Source organism: Zeus faber (assembly GCF_960531495.2).
Source record: "Zeus faber genome assembly, chromosome: 4".
Classification (NCBI taxonomy): Eukaryota; Metazoa; Chordata; class Actinopteri; order Zeiformes; family Zeidae; genus Zeus; species Zeus faber.
Window position 1 is genome coordinate 14,395,810 of NC_137191.1, and position 16,532 is coordinate 14,412,341.

The window sequence follows — 16,532 nt, forward strand, 5'->3', positions numbered from 1 at the left end:
GCTCCTCCGTTGTAAACAGAAATGTTCTTCCTCCTTAAGAAATGTTTAACGCCCCAGCTGTCCCCTGAATGACACCCCGGCTCGCTGACACTCATCCTGTACTCGCTCTAATACTGTATGCTGCTCTCCGAGGTACGGAGAGGACCCAATCCATATTGCATATCTCCTGTCTAGTGCATTCCTCCTCTGCGCTTCGCTTTTTCCCCTCTTCTGACCTCGTTGTAACTTTATTGTTTGAGGGTCATTGGAATATCTAAACACCAATATAATTTGTGCATATCCTCCCAGTTTAATACCTTGTATGATAGGGTTTCAAAGATTAGAGCGTTTGCAGTGTTTTCAATTCACTGGACGTGTGTGCATGCATTTCCCCCTTATTTAAACTTATTTATCCAACTGTGGAACAAGAGATCATAGACACAAACACCCCTTAAGAAGAGAAATAAGCCACGAAGAAACTGACCAAAAAATAATTAGATAATAAGGAACTTGCAGATATTTTAGGTGCAGTTGCTGTCACATTGTAAACCACAAGCACAAACCCAGCACAATGAGGAGCATTTCCATAAAAAATTTAAAGGCAACCCCTCGTGTGTAAAGTAAGTATTAGAAGTATTTCAAAGCTAGCATTAGAGGAGAGTTGGATCCCTAAATCTTTAATTTCCTCAACAGTAAATACCCAGATGCTCCTTTTTTCTACGTGATTATCCAACGGCATTATCTAACTTTGTTGATCATATTCAGTCATATGTCCTAATTGCATTCTTTACCCTTTGTGGAACGCTTCGATAAAATATCTGAACTAGACATTCCAGATGATTCCATTCTTGTTGTTCTTGCCAAAGATTGGCGGCGTCCAATTTTCACCTTAAAGACCACTCTGAGGACAGTTGTTTTGAAAGGGACGTGTAATGAACCTATCCTACCTTTATGTAGTGAATCAAGACCTCTTAGATGTTATTTGAAAAGTTTCATCGGAAAGAAAATTTGACGTGAAATGAACTTAAAAAGAGTCGACTTTAGACTTTACTTTTGTCTTTTCATCAGAAAAGAAAGGAATCACAATAGTTTTTGGTAGCCTCTAGTGTACACTCTAAAAGCTCTAAAAGGTCTACCTAAAAGCCATGTTTTCAGACTTGCATGTCGCTGTTATCGTACAGAGATGTCATTAATAAAGCAACGGACATGAAACAGCCCTTTTTGATGAGCGACCTTCCCCAACGCAACCATGCATTTAAAACAGCTCTTTCCAAATGTGTTCAGAAAAAGTGTAAAAAAACGGAAAAAAGTTCCCTGTCCCTTGTTCTCTGCATTTCAAGATTTACTCCCAAGGCTTAAGAAGGTAATTGTGAAACAATCAAACTTTCTATCTTCAGATCAGACTCCTAATTAGCTATTTCGATTTAGATGCCCCCTTGTTTGTATTTGGACAAAGTTCACATTTACAGTTAATGCCTCGACAGACCCGTTTGGCCATCTTGAAGAATAGAAATTATGCTTGTGGCCTCTGTGCCCAGTGTAACACTTCACAAAGAGACCCATCATTTCAACACCCTAGATCAAGGAAAAAATTCTCAGAGGAACATAAAAAATGTAATTTACATCCTAAGATGTCGGTGTAATAATATTTATGCTGGTAGAACCATTCGATGCCTCAGGCAAAATAATCAGTCAGCATTAAGTCTTTATATGATGTAAATGTGATAATTACCCCGTGGCCAAACGTTAAGTAGCAGCTCTACCTTACTTTTTTCAGAAAACACGAAAATTTGTCATTATTCATTTATGTACCTCCAAACTATGACAGTTTTTATGTAATTTTTTCAATATAACTATCATAGCTGATGCTGTTTTGGCATAAAATAAACATATAAAACATATAAAATCCAAATCCCAAAACTACAAACCCCTGTTGTGTCGATATCCGGCAGATGTGACCAATACTATTAATAAGCCAGAACCTTTATGTATGTCACCCACCGCGGCAAAACCCGCATTGTCGCGCATTTCTAAAATCGCCACGAGTCGCCAAATAAGTTGAAAAAACCTTACTGGAAGGAAAATTAGATTTTTCCAGATGCACGTTCCTTTGTGGGGTTTTTTTATCACTCAACGTATTTTCATAGCCGAGTTTGATTTATAAATTGTAGATAAATGTTAAACCGTGGACTTAAACATTCCCGTAAGATTACATGGGAAAACACAGTTCACTTACCGAGATGTTGAACAACGCTGATTGATGATTTCCTTTAAAGCGACTGTCCAGGTAAAGATCATTCCTCCATATGTGATGGGAAGTCACAATGTGAAACCGTTTTGATAGAGTTTAACCTTTAAATAAACGCGACTAAGAAACGCTAATGTCACTTCCATAAACAAACAAGACGCGGAGCCGGAAAACGTTTTGGGTGATTCTCTCAGAAACACAGTTTGCCACATCCTCGTCATTAACAAGCCATAGCTTTAAAAATATTGGCTTGATTCGCACAAGTGACACCTTGTTTTGAAGCTCTGATTCTCTACTTTAAAATGACGTGGAGGAAAGAAAAGGGAAAACCGCACGAAAAGTACCTAAAATCTGCGGTGGGTCCCATATGTTTGTCGCTCACATGTTCTGGTGGTACGTCCTGACACAGCTTCACAGTTAAAGGTTTAGGGACGAGATCCAGTAGTGTGTGGAAGCTCTTCTTTTTTACTTTTGTGTAGATCTCCAAAACAATCATTTATTTGTACCACACAGTTACACGGTTAAATTAAATCTTGCTTTGGTTGCAACTCATAATTCCTCAATTTAATAGTTTACACTTTTAACTTTTCAGTGTTTACTGTCCTGCTCAGCATTCACTGCCATCAAGCTGCCAGTGGTGATGGAAATTTGTCCTTTGTGTTGCTGCATTCAAAATATTCAAAAGACACAAGCAAACAAATACACAGCGCAAATAATGACGTCCAGCATCTAGACTTTGCATTCTCACACATAGAAGCAGCCAATTTTGTTCGTGAACCCAAGTATAACGGAAAAGCAATAATCTTTACTCAAAAGAAATCGTGGCATTTTGTCGGCTTTGTTGATTCCACCGGCTGCAGCGGATATAAAATCCATTTCCTCCTAAGCGTCTTGCTCAGGCCTGAGGGCATTGTTTTCACATCCCAAAATTTGAATTCAACACTTTTCCCGAAGACAATGCAGGGCACCAAGACCGTCACAGGTTGAAGCAAAGTCACTGCGAGCCACAGGGGAAGGGCAGAAAATAGCGCAGCAGCTATAATAACAATGTTATCCTCAAAGCTATTTTTAAGGATGCATCCATACATTTCTGCAGCTTTTTGTGAAAGAAGTAACAGTTTAGATAATCACAAAACTCTTCGGAGAAAGAGAAATTGGGACGAGACACAACTCGGGTCTCCAAGTGATGGAATCCTAAGTGAGAAGGCAGCCACAAGACGGGTGGGAAGAATCTACTGTTAATCCTTCTCAGTAGGAGTACAGAGGCAGTACAGTGGAGCACACATAGAAGTAGTGATGAGGATGAGGAGAATGACCAGGGTAAAAGTACAGAATCATTTTATTAAACTACTACTCAAATAAATCCCCAGGACCTGCAGTCAGGTCTTGGGGATTGAGTTGACACAGCCTTTAAACCTTTTGAGACCTGTTGCAGTTATCAAGACTTTTTTTTTTCATTTAAGAAAAATGATCCTAAAATTCAACAAGGTACATTTAACAGGTTCATCACATTATCTCCTTTTATGCTTTTCAGACCAAACGATAGAGCTAAATGGGGCGCTTTTGTATCTCCCCCTTGTAATGAGCGGCAGTGCCCTCCCCAGCAGTCATTTTTGTGCACCCTTTGATTGGCCTTGGAATGCAAATCTTTTCAACTGTCCCCGTGATTTCTTCTAATTTGTTTAGGGTTTGTACAGCTTGGTGTCAAATACGTACAATTGTTTGTCTACGGTAGTTCTGAGAGCTCAACGCACTGCAACTTAAGAAAATACATGCAAATAGACAAAACACAAGCAAATTAGGAAAAACACAACCGTATTAACAGAAAACACAACCGCATTTTACAGAAAACACAAACGCATAAACAGAAAACACAACTCCATTAACAGGAAACACAAACGTATTAACAGAAAATACAACCACATTAACAGAAAACACAAAAGCATGAACATAAAACGCAACCGCATCACATTAACAGAAAACACATCCGCATTAACAGAAAACACTAACGCATTAACAGAAAACCCAACCGCATTAACAGAAAACACAACATTTACAGAAAACACAACTGCCTTAACAGAAAACACAACCACATTAACAGAAAACACAACCGCATTAACAGAAAACACATTGCGTCAACAGAAAACACAACCGCATTAACAGAAAACATTGCCGTATTAAGAGAAAGCACAATCACATTAACAGAAAACACTACTCCATTAACGAAAAACACTATCGCATAAACAGGAAAAACAACTGCATTAACAGAAAACACTAACGCATTAACAGAAAACACAACCGCATTAACAGAAAACGCAACAACATTAACAGAAAACACAATCGCATTAACAGAAAACACAAACGCCTTAACAGAAAACACAACCGCAAAACCACATTACGGAAGTGAGCCCCACCGGATGCACTGATTTATCTACAATAAAATATATTAATTTTATTATCTATCTACAAAATTAGTTTGTGTGCGTATTTATATATAAGAATTTATACAAGTTATAACCTGGAGCCAAACTACAACAGAGCAATCGCAGCACTTGAGACCACCGTGTCCAAATCCTCCATCTACTTCCTCCATGCAATTAATCAATAGATAACATTTTTTATATCATTCCACAGTTTTTATTTCAGCCATTTAAGTGCAGTTTTCCAGAGAAAACAGCGTCTACCGGCTTCATGATAGTGTTGTGAAAGAATATGAATCTTTTGGGTGAACAAACTGAACTTAATCACTTCCTGAAACGATCCATTCATCAAACATGATTTAGAATCACGTTCACAGTAAGTGTATCCCTGAGATTTAATCAGTTATTCACTGTATCACTGAATCGTTCACAGGGATAAACTCACAAAAGATAAACTCACAAAAACACCCAAAATTTTGAATCGTTTGCAAACTTCCCCACACTATCACAGAGCCAGTAATTACAGACACAAAATAATTGTGTTTTGCGGTTGTGTTTTCTGTTAATGTGGTTTTGTTTTCTGTTAATGCTTTTATGTTTTCTGTTAAGGCAGTTTTGTTTTCTGTTAATGGGGTTGTGTTTTCTGTTAATGCTTTTGTGTTTTCTGTAACTGCAGTTTTGTTTTCTGTTAATGTGGTTGTGTTTTCTTTTAAAGTGGTTGTGTTTTCTGTTAATGCAGTTGTGTTTTCTGTTTATGCGGTTGTGTTTTCTGTTAATGCGGTTCTGTTTTTCATAATTTGCTTGTGTTTTGTCTATTTGCATGTATTTTCTTAAGTTGCAGTGCGTTGAGCCCTCAGGGCCACCATATTTGTCCGAATAAAGCACCGTTACACCACACCTTAAAGAGAGTAGATGCAACTCATTACTTTCTACCTCTGCTCTTGGAATGTTGTCTTGCTCATCACCCCCACTCCAACATGATGCTCACAGACCTCTACACCATCGTGAGGCCTAAATCAGCCTTTTACAGCTTTTTTATGTTACACAATGCCATTTTTCCGCCGCTCCATCCATCTAGTCACTCATACGTCAATGTTGAATAGCACAGAAACTTATCTAACATAAACATCATCTTTTGTGTTTGTTTACAAAGGTGTGACGTCAAATACAGTCCCCCGCCCCACCCACCCCCACCTCCCCGACCTCCATCATTTTCCAAACAGATGTACTGTATGTGTTTATACCCTGGAGACTACCTTGTTGTAGGTGTGTTGTTTGCTTGTGTATTAGTGAGTGTGTGTGTGTGTGTGTGTGTGTGTGTGTGTGTGTGTGTGTGTGTGTGTGTGTGTGTGTGTCTATGTGTGTGCGTGCGTGTGTGCGTGCGTGTGTGTGTGTTTATGTTTGTGTGTGTTTTAAATAGTGGCATAAGGACATAGATGGGGCTCAGCTGGGGAAAACAAATGTATATGTGTGCCATAAAACACCTGGGGCACCGCACACACACACACACTCACACACATTCACTTACACTTGTACTCATACAGTATATGCCGACGCACACACACACACACACACACACACACACACACACAAAGTCATCCATGTTGTGGTGTGGTGCAGATAGGGTTGACGGGTGTTAAAAGTATCTTTTAATCCTTTGATGTTTCAGTTCTTTGACAGTTCCTCTCCGAGTGAATCCCCCGGTCCTCTGTGCGCTTCCTTATGAGTTGGAGTCAGCGAAAACGGCAAGGGAAAAGGTCAAAGAGTTGCCTTTGCTATAAGTGTACACATCAAAAGATAGAGGACATGTGAATGGAATTACCTTTTTCTGCATTTGATGGCTCTGGTGCAGTTTAATGGATTATCTCAATCATTTGACTTCAATAAGAAAAAAGAAAAAATTTGCCTCAGTTAAAGGCTTCAAGGTCACACACCGAGGCTGCCAGGAAAGTTAACAGTGTTTATTTTGACCCCGTGTGGGCAGCGCGTCCAGGAGTTTTTGGAGAGGTAGTTTCAAGCGGGATGGGAGAGGGAATGAGAGAGTGAAGGACAGAGAGAGAGAGAGAGAGAGGCATCTGATAGATAGTCGTGTGGGTTGGTTGTTCTGCAGAGCCTGGCTCTATTTAAAGCCCAGCAGCATCTGCTCAGTACCCCTGTGTTTTCATCTGGTTTAGTTTGCAAGCACCGAAGAAAATCGCACACAACCACACACACACACACACACACACACACACACACAAATACACACACACGCCAGCCAACAGACACAATACCAAGCTCCCTCGCTCACATACCTCCTATGCAAACACATGCACAAACACACACTATCCCGTGTAAATACACACACACACACACACACACACACACACACACACACGCACACACATTTTCTGCCCTTCAGCAATATTTATGGTTACTCCATCCTGTCGTAATTATAGTTTTACACTTTTATGCAACCAACAGATGTGTTTTTCTGCTACACTGGGTGACAGACGGACAGACAATGTACAGTTACACTCTATGTTCCTGCTTGTGTAACAAAACAACAAACAAGAAATGCCTGTGTGTGTGTGTGTGTGTGTGTGTGTGTGTGTGTGTGTGTGTGTGTGTGTGTGTGTGTGTGTGTGTGTGTGTGTGTGTGTGTGTGTGTGTGTGTGTGTGTGTGTGTTTGTGTGTTACAGTAACAGCACGTCAGGGGGCTCGTACATCAAGCAGTGCTGCAAGGGCTTCTGTATTGACATCCTGAAGAAGATAGCGAGGAATGTCAAGTTCACGTATGACCTCTACCTGGTCACGAACGGCAAACATGGCAAGAAAATCAACAACGTATGGAACGGCATGGTCGGAGAGGTATCTATCTATCTATCTATCTATCTATCTATCTATCTATCTATCTATCTATCTATATATCTATATATATATCTGTCTGTCTGTCTGTCTGTCTGTCTGTCTATCTATCTATAGTATCTGTCTATCTTTGCTTGTCTATCTGTCTGTCTATCATCTACAGTATCTATCCATCTATCTATCTCTTTATCCATCTATCTATCTATCTATCTATCTATCTATCTATCTATCTATCTATCTGTCTGTCTGTCTGTCCGTCCGTCCGTCCGTCCGTCCGTCCGTCCGTCCGTCTGTCTGTCTGTCTATGTATCTGCCCACATAATTATTTGGATCTCAAAATATCTTCTACTGTACTCCATACTACTTGGCTAAAATGTGACATGGCACAGTGACTGTGGTGACTAACCTGATTAACCCTTTGAAGTTCCAAACAAACAGCAAGTTTTATTTTGCTTGCATAAACAAGCGGAGAAAAGCTGCAGAATTCTAAACATGTGCACCATATTAAGGTCCGTTTGTGGAACTCACGTGACTCAGATATCTCAAAGTTAATACATTTTTGCTGTGCGTAAAATTTTGTCTTTCCAGAATAATCATTTTATACGTTTAGCCAGAATGATTTCATTGTTAAAATCGTTTAAAAAATAAAATAGTACGTCAAAGGTGCAGACTCTTAAGGTTGCTGATAGAGCCACTTGATCTATTTTCCTTCTTTTTGGCTGCTGGCACTTGCTTTAAATAAACCAAAACAAAAGTCAATGTAAAACAAACTGCAAAAAGAAAAATCCCCAAGACTCCTGAGGGTAATGCTGCATTGAAATGCATTATGCGTGGTCCCTCACACTCAACTCTTTAACAGCTATAGAAGTTCTTGAGGTCCTTAAAGCTGCAGTGTGCACTGTGTGCAATTTGGACTGTATTGATAGTGAAGGAGGAGAACAACATATCCTTCTCGTTCAAGATCAAAATAAATGAAGCGTCTCCGCTCCCCCGCAGCAACTCCCAGTCACGCAATTTCTGTCGTTCATCAAATATTGCTGTTCCAGTGAAGAGCGGGTATGGGCGGGAGTACGGTCTTTCAAAGGCTCAGATCAATGAGAGGTGGAGGACCAGAATCTTTGAAGGAGCTCAGATACAGACCGGGTGTCATCGAGGTTTAGGAAGGGGAATAAGATAACATTTTATTAATCCCGGGGGGGGGCAATAAAACAGCTGACTGGAGGGCACTGACAACCGTCTGAAAGATATTATATCAGAGTTATTTTGCAGAACACAGTATTTCCTCATGCTACATTAAATAAAAAATATAATATATCCTCCAGCTATATACTCAGCATAAGAAGAGGGTATTGGTATTGTCTGGTATTGTTGCAGTGACTTATTAACGTAACAATGTTAAGTCACAACAATATCTTCACACAGATACATACACCGATCAGCCACAACATTAAAACCACCACCAATAACCACTTATATGGTGTAGCTCCCCCTCGTGCCGCCAAAACAGCTCTGCCCCGTGGAGGCATGGGCTCCACAAGACCTCTGAAGGTGTCCTGTGGTATCTGACACTAAGACGTTAGCAGCAGATCCTTTAAGTCCTGTAAGTTGTGAGGTGGGTCCCCCATGGATCGGGTTTGTTGTTCCGGCACAACACCTTGAACTCTTTGTCATGTTCCTCAAACCATTTCTGAACATTTTTTGCAGTGTGGGAGGGCATACCATCCTGCTGAAAGAGGCCACTGCCATCAGGGGATACAGTTTCCATGAAGGGGTGTACTTGGTCTGCAAAAAATGTTTATGTAGGTGGTACGTGTTAAAGTAACATCCACATTAATGCCAGGACCCAAGGTTTCCCAGCAGAACATTGCCCAGAGCATCACACTGCCTCCGCCGGCTGGCTTTCTTCCCATAGTGCATCCTAATGATGTAAAAGAAAACATGATTCATCAGACCAGGCCACCTTCTTCCATTGCTCCATGGTCCACTTCTGACACTCATGTGTCCATTGTAGGAGCTTTCAGTGGTGAACAGGGGTCAGCATGGACACTCTGACAGGTCTGCAGCTACACAGCCCCATACGCAGCAAGCTGTGATGCACTGTGTGTTCTGACACCTTTCTATCACAGCAGCATTAACTTTTTCAACAATTTGTGCTACAGTAGCTCTTCAGTTGAACTGGATTAGACGGGAGAGACTTCGGTCCCCACGTGCATCAATGAACCTTGGGGGCCCATGACCCTGTCACTGGTTCACTGGTTGTCCTTCCTTGGACAACTTTTGGTAGGTACTAACCACTGCATACCAGGAACACCCCACAAGAAGTCCCTCAGATCCTTACTCTTGCCCATTTTTTCTGCTTCCAACACATCAACTTCAAGAACTGACTGTTCACTTGCTGCCTAATATATCCCACCTCTTGACAGATGCCATTGGAACGAGATGAGTAATGATATTCACTTCAGCTGTCAGTGGTTTTAATGTTGTGGCTGATCGGTGTACAACTGCTGAAGGTCTTCGAGCAATATAATAAATATAATAAATGATATAATATAAGGCGTAAATCTCATCTTATCTTAAAGGTCTAAAGAACCGTAATGAAGTAGAGTGCACAAGATTAGACGACGCGTCAGTGAATGCATTACACATTACATCACTTTTTTATTTTTATTTTTTAGTTGCCTTGTACAGTCGTGTTCTGGGAGACATGAAAAAAAGTTTCTCCTCTCCTTTCTTTGTGCCATATAATAACTGGTTGTGCTTCGGAAAGGTCAGGCGGCAAGCAGGGTCAAAGGTCAGATTGGTTGAACTTATCAGCGGAGCACCAGAGCGCCTGCTTTCAGCACCAAGTGTCACCGAGAGTAGCCACCGCTCTCTTCATTGGGAACAATGTCCCAGCCAGCACCATGGGATTATACAGCTTAATGTGCTCGCCTGCCACACTACTAGTTGACCCTAATTTAATAATTTACTTGTTAAAAAACATCATAGTATGGGAATAATTTGAATGAATATATGTCATATATGTCAAGTGTTTTCTTTGAAGTAGTACACCATGTACAATATGCAAGAAAATATTTGTGTATTTTCTTGCATTTATATACTTTTATTTTTGACATTAAAATAAATTGATGTACACTCAACACTGAGCAGATGGTACAATAATAATTCTTAAGACCATATGATATGAGTGTTGTTTTGTCAAAACAGTGGGCACCCGGACGTAGCGGTAGGTTGACGGTGTCCTGTGGTGTTTATTTTACCATGAAAACTCCCTCCGGCTAAAACTGTCATTTTGCTCAAACTAAAGCTGACATTTTGGGCTTTAACCTCACATCCATTGTGTCATTTCGCATTGAAAGCGCGCAGAGGAGCACCCAAAAAACAAGAATCCATTTACTGCTGTCGAGCCTTTTATGGACCCCTCTACCTGTCTATCTATCTATCTATCTATCTGTCTAACTGTCTGTCTGTCTGTCTGTCTGTCTGTCCATCCGTCCGTCCGTCTGTCTATGTTCTAATGATCTATCTATTTTGTAATTATTCTCTCTCTCTCTCTCTCTCTCTCTCTCTCTCTCTCTCTCTCTCTACCAGGTGGTGTATAAGAAGGCAATGATGGCCGTGGGTTCTCTGACCATCAATGAGGAGAGGTCAGAGGTCATCGACTTCTCCGTGCCCTTTGTGGAGACAGGTATCAGCGTCATGGTCTCTCGTAGCAATGGAACCGTCTCTCCGTCCGCCTTCCTCGGTAACTATACCTCTCTTGCCCCGTTTCTCTCTTACCCCGTGCTCGCCCGTCCCTCTGAATTGGGCACAGAAAATGGAGGTGCTTCTGTGTGGCACAACTCCGCACATGAAATCGAATATTTTATTCAGACAGTGTGTGCTGGGCCAAATTCCACTCGTATTTTGACTTTATCTGGGGCTCCGCACCCTAAGCACATTCAAATTTTTACCAGTACCGAGTAAGTGGAGCGTGCCAACTGTTTTTGAACACTCTGCTCAGACAATGCATTCTTGATACACTCCTCTCCCCGCTCGCCCTTCCCCTCCACCTCCTCATGTTAGTTCGCCTCTCCTCCGCCCTCCCCCCTCTCCGCCCCCCCTCTCCCGTAGTAGTTGAGATGGATGAAAACTGAAGCGTTCTTCTGTGCTTGTCTGATGTCTTGTATTGTCATTGGAGCGAAGCGGAGAGCGGAGGAGCGTATTGAACCGTGTGTGTTGGGCGTTGTGCATTAGTTCATGTGTCAGCAATGATTGTGTGCGGGGGGAGGAAAAAAAAACAAAAAAACAAAAAATGTGTGTGACGATGCAAGAATACATTGTAATTTTTAGTGGTGAAAGTGTTTGAGGGGAATTTGTTGGCGGTGACAGCGCGTATGTTTAAAGATGACTGTACATGTATACTTTGTACATGTGTCTTTGTGTGTGTGTGTCTGAGCGTTTGAGTTATTTTCATATTATGTGTGTGTGTGTGTGTGTGTGTGTGTGTGTGTGTGCGTGTGTGCGCGCGCGCGCGTGTGTGCTTGTGTGTGTGTACATGCGTGTTGGGCCTAGGCCAGGGTATCAGTGACGGTTCAGTATCTCTCACAATCATATTAGAGGCACCTCGGTGCACATTCGCTCAGGGTTGGCTGACCCTGGCACTCACATACTTACACATACTTTCCTACACACATACAATTTGCCTGGGTTCGACGGCTCTGCCACTCATGCACACTCTCTGAACTCCTGTACCACTCAGCACCGACAGCGGATGATGTGCACACCCGCAGACACACACACACACACACACACACACACACACACACACACACACACACACACACACACACACACACACACACACACACACAGCTCGCGAACATACACTACACACAGAGATCACATGCCCACAGCAGGGCATGTGAGATCACTCAGAGTTTGATTCACCCCCCACCCCACAACCTCTCCGATCCCTCCCCCCTCCCACCACCCCCGATCCATCCCCTACTTCTCCACCCCCCCCCCCCCCAACTCTCTCACGCCCCACCCCCACACCCCCCCCATGCTGCCCCCAGGCCTCTCCCTCTCTCAGCTCTCATCCAAGGGAATAATGAGAAATATGGAAATGCACTCCATCAAACTCTCTGTGACTAACTCTCCCTCTCATTTCCATTCTTCTCTCACTCACTCTTTCCCTGTCTCTCTCTCTCTCTCTCTCTCTCTTTCCTCTTTCCATCGCTCTCTTCCTCTCTCTGTTTTTTCTCCCCTGTCATCTTTTTTTTTTTTCCGCACCCCGTGCCCCAGTCCCTGCTCTATTTCTTTGCTCCGTTTCTGTGTTTTCACTGGCTCCGACTGGTTCCCGCAACGTCCCCCCCCACACACACACACACACACTTTTTGGCGATGTCCTTGCTCCTTAACAGCGCTTCTCTGTCTCGTCTGCAGAATTTCTTTTTTAACTCTCTTCTCCAACCCCTCCCCCTCCTCAGAGCCATTCAGCGCATCGGTTTGGGTGATGATGTTTGTGATGCTGCTCCTCGTCACAGCCATCGCTGTCTTCCTGTTTGAGTTTGTCAGCCCCCTGGGATTCAATCGCAACTTGGCACAGGGCAAAGGTAGGTAGGCCTGGGAGGACACTCACAACAAGCGCACACACACACTCTCTCTCACACACGCACGCACGCACACACGGATGCACAGATATTTTGATCTGGGCTGCCTATTATTCCTTTATAAATTACAATAATACAGAAGAATGTACAGGTAAATCACGGGTAGAGATTTGACATAAAATTATTGGGGAGATAATTAACCTCTTTCAATAGATCCTGACTGGGTTGTTTTCCAAGTTCAATACTTTTATACAGCACTTGTTCAATCAAACGAGGCTCAAATTGAATTAAACATTTTTCTACAATGTAAGATAAATTGATGATGGTTTTGTCCCACCATCAATGAATACAATTTAAATCGTATTTGAATATTACATCATCAATGAAATATACCTCCAAATTTAATTAATATTACTACCAATTAAATATGGAGGTATCTGGTTAAGATGACCTAGAGGTTGGATTTCCCTCTGAACCCCACCCCCAACACTTAATAAAGTGTTTTCTTATTTTATTTTATGGAAATGTGCATATCGATGACTTCAAAGGAAGAAGAACATGTTCAATGAGACATTTAAAGGATAATTCTGATATTAAAAAAAAGAATAATAAGTAATACCAAAAAAATAATTTCTCGGGCATTGGAAGTCATCTAGAGTGACTGGCATCAGCGTTTTTTGAATTGATCCGTTAATGACTGACCGGCGCGCACCGAGCCGCAATACATGTACGCGGCACAATTGAGCACCGCGACCGCTGAAGATCGTCCACTAAAAGAGCTTGTTTTTGGCAGTAACTTGCTCAGACCGTGATGAGAAGTGTCTGAAAACACCTTTCATTATGACAAAGAGCTCCAACTAATTGAAGAGGGGATAAAGGGAGGAGAGGGTGGGGCAGGGGAGGGAGGAGCCGCAGCCGTTGCGACGCCACGACGCTCCGGAGATTTGTGGCGCTCCTTTGGCAGAGGAGGAACGTCTTCGTTGCGAAGAGAGGGACCTGTCGATGCCCTATATTGGCGGTCTTGATGAGATTGTCTCTCCGTAATGAAAGGTGTTTTCAGACACCTCTCATAATAGTCTGAGCCGAGCTCCTGCAATAAACGCGGCAACTGGGATTGCACCATTGTAGTGCCTATCGACGCTCTGCGCCCTCGCTATCAAGCTATTCTCTCAATACTGGATCAATTTAAACAATTCTGATGCCAATCACTCGGGTTGACACCCAATGATCGACCTTTAAATGGACGGATAAATTGAGGTCGCATAGCCTTGTTCATCATGATGTGGTAGGGCAGAGAGATCAGTTATTGGATAACTTTGCCATAGGAGGTGAGTAAACCGTGCAGTGTGCCAAACAGAACCAGCGACTTCAAGATACTGTATGATTACAGAAAAGCTCTTCCTGTCATTTCCTCTATTCTTGCTTTTTTCTTTGCCTCCCAGACCCGCACGGTCCATCCTTCACCATCGGTAAGGCCATCTGGCTGCTCTGGGGTCTGGTGTTCAACAACTCGGTCCCGGTGCAGAACCCGAAGGGAACCACCAGCAAATTCATCGTGTCCGTGTGGGCCTTCTTCGCTGTGATCTTCCTGGCCTCCTACACCGCCAACCTCGCCGCCTTCATGATCCAAGAGGAGTTTGTGGACCAGGTCACCGGGCTGTCTGACAAAAAGGTATGACTAGACACACATGGTCACACTGACGCACGCGGAGCAGGGGGGGGCGACGAGAAGAAACACACTCTCACTCAGGGTTTCTGCTGTGAGCCAGACAGCAGTCTCTGGGGTCAGACCCCGGGCTGCCACAGCCCAGAGGCACTGGCCAGAGCTGTCACACTGCCAGCTCACACTGCCAGCACAGCACACACACACACACACACACACACACACACACACACACACACACACACACACACACACACACACACACACACACACACACACACAGCACCAGTCGCACACACACCGGCTGCACAGATCAAAGATTTGTCACATGTTCGTCGGATTGTTTGTATGTTGCTAATGTGTGTGTGGTTGTGTGTTGTGTGTATGTTTCTGTGATTATGTTTGTGTGTGGCTGTATTTGAGTGTGTGTGTGTGTGTGTGTGTGTGTGTGTGTGTGTGTGTGTGTGTGTGTGTGTGTAGGGGGTGGGGGGGCTGGCAGTGTCAGCAGAGCTCCAGCCAGTCTCACGCTAGACTGGACACACAATGATGATGACTGATGAGTCCACTTCTCCGCCTCACCCTCCATTTTTCTCCTCTCTTTGTCTCCCTCTGTCACTTTTCACTTTACCTCCTTCCACCTCCCTCTTTCTCTCCCTCTCTTTTTCTCACTCCTGTTTTCCGGGCCTCTCCCTCTTTATTTCTCTTTTTCTCACTCATTCTCTTTCTCTCTACTCATCTTGCTCTTTCCCACCCTCTTTTAATATTCTTTTAATCACTTTCCTCTCTCTCCCTCCACACTCTCTTTCTGTCACTCTCACTCTTCTCATCACCCCCCTTTTTCCATCCTCTCTCTGCCTGTCTTTTTGCATCCGTCCCTCCGTGCAGTTCCAGAGTCCCTACTCCTACTCCCCTCCCTTTCGGTTTGGAACGGTGCCCAACGGCAGCACAGAGCGGAACATCCGAAAGAACTACCCCAACATGCATCAGTACATGATCAAGTACCACCAGAGCGGAGTGCAGGACGCCCTCGTCAGCCTCAAGACCGGGTACGCCGCTTTGTGTGTGTGTGCTCCTGTCGCGGCAGCTAGCGTCACGTTGAGCTTCATTATCCCTGAGAGGGAAATTCTGTTTGCAAACAGCATCCACAGTTAGGAACATGTAAAAGCAAACAAACAACAACAAGCAAAAAGAGGGCATTGCATCAGACACAGAGCCCGGCCCCATAGGGCCCTACCTCACTTGATGGCACAGAGCAAGTGTCACTGTGCCCAGTTTGAAATGTCACTGCTGCTAAAACACAGTCACTTTACCAAAGTGCTCATTAAAGAGTCTGGGACCCTAGAATAGGCAAAGTTTGGTCGGATTATAATTAATTCTACAGTTTTCTAAGCTGCTCTTCAGTTTGTTCAAATATATCATTTTGCATGAATTCTTGAATTGTCAGCTCTATAAAGTTAAATGAATGATTCCAGTTCTCGAGTATTGGATTTGCTGAGGTTTACGGGCGCGTAAATGTTACATTCTGGGTTATGTACCGATTTTCAGCAAGGCGTCATCCTCCAAATCTCATGCTGCTCCGAGCCCCATTTCGATACTCAATAAGCACAGATTGTTTTATTTGTGGCACAGGAAGCTGGATGCGTTTATCTACGACGCGGCCGTGCTCAACTACATGGCCGGCAGAGACGACGGCTGCAAGCTGGTGACGATCGGCAGCGGCTACATCTTCGCCACGACCGGTTACGGCATCGCTCTGCAGAAAGGATCCTACTGGAAGCGGC

General features: G+C 43.2%; 1 protein-coding gene across 1 annotated transcript in view; it reads left to right on the forward strand.

Moving 5' to 3' along the window:
• The window catches only part of grin2ab (glutamate receptor, ionotropic, N-methyl D-aspartate 2A, b), a gene marked incomplete at both ends in the record, with an annotated part of 92,367 nt that overhangs the window by 71,375 nt on the left and 4,460 nt on the right, over window positions 1-16,532 (forward strand). The window contains 6 exons of the mRNA XM_079999438.1: window positions 7,329-7,497; window positions 11,086-11,239; window positions 12,966-13,091; window positions 14,531-14,760; window positions 15,637-15,797; window positions 16,381-16,530. Of these exons, the coding sequence (XP_079855564.1) occupies window positions 7,329-7,497; window positions 11,086-11,239; window positions 12,966-13,091; window positions 14,531-14,760; window positions 15,637-15,797; window positions 16,381-16,530 (990 nt within the window). The remainder of the gene's footprint in view (window positions 1-7,328; window positions 7,498-11,085; window positions 11,240-12,965; window positions 13,092-14,530; window positions 14,761-15,636; window positions 15,798-16,380; window positions 16,531-16,532) is intronic.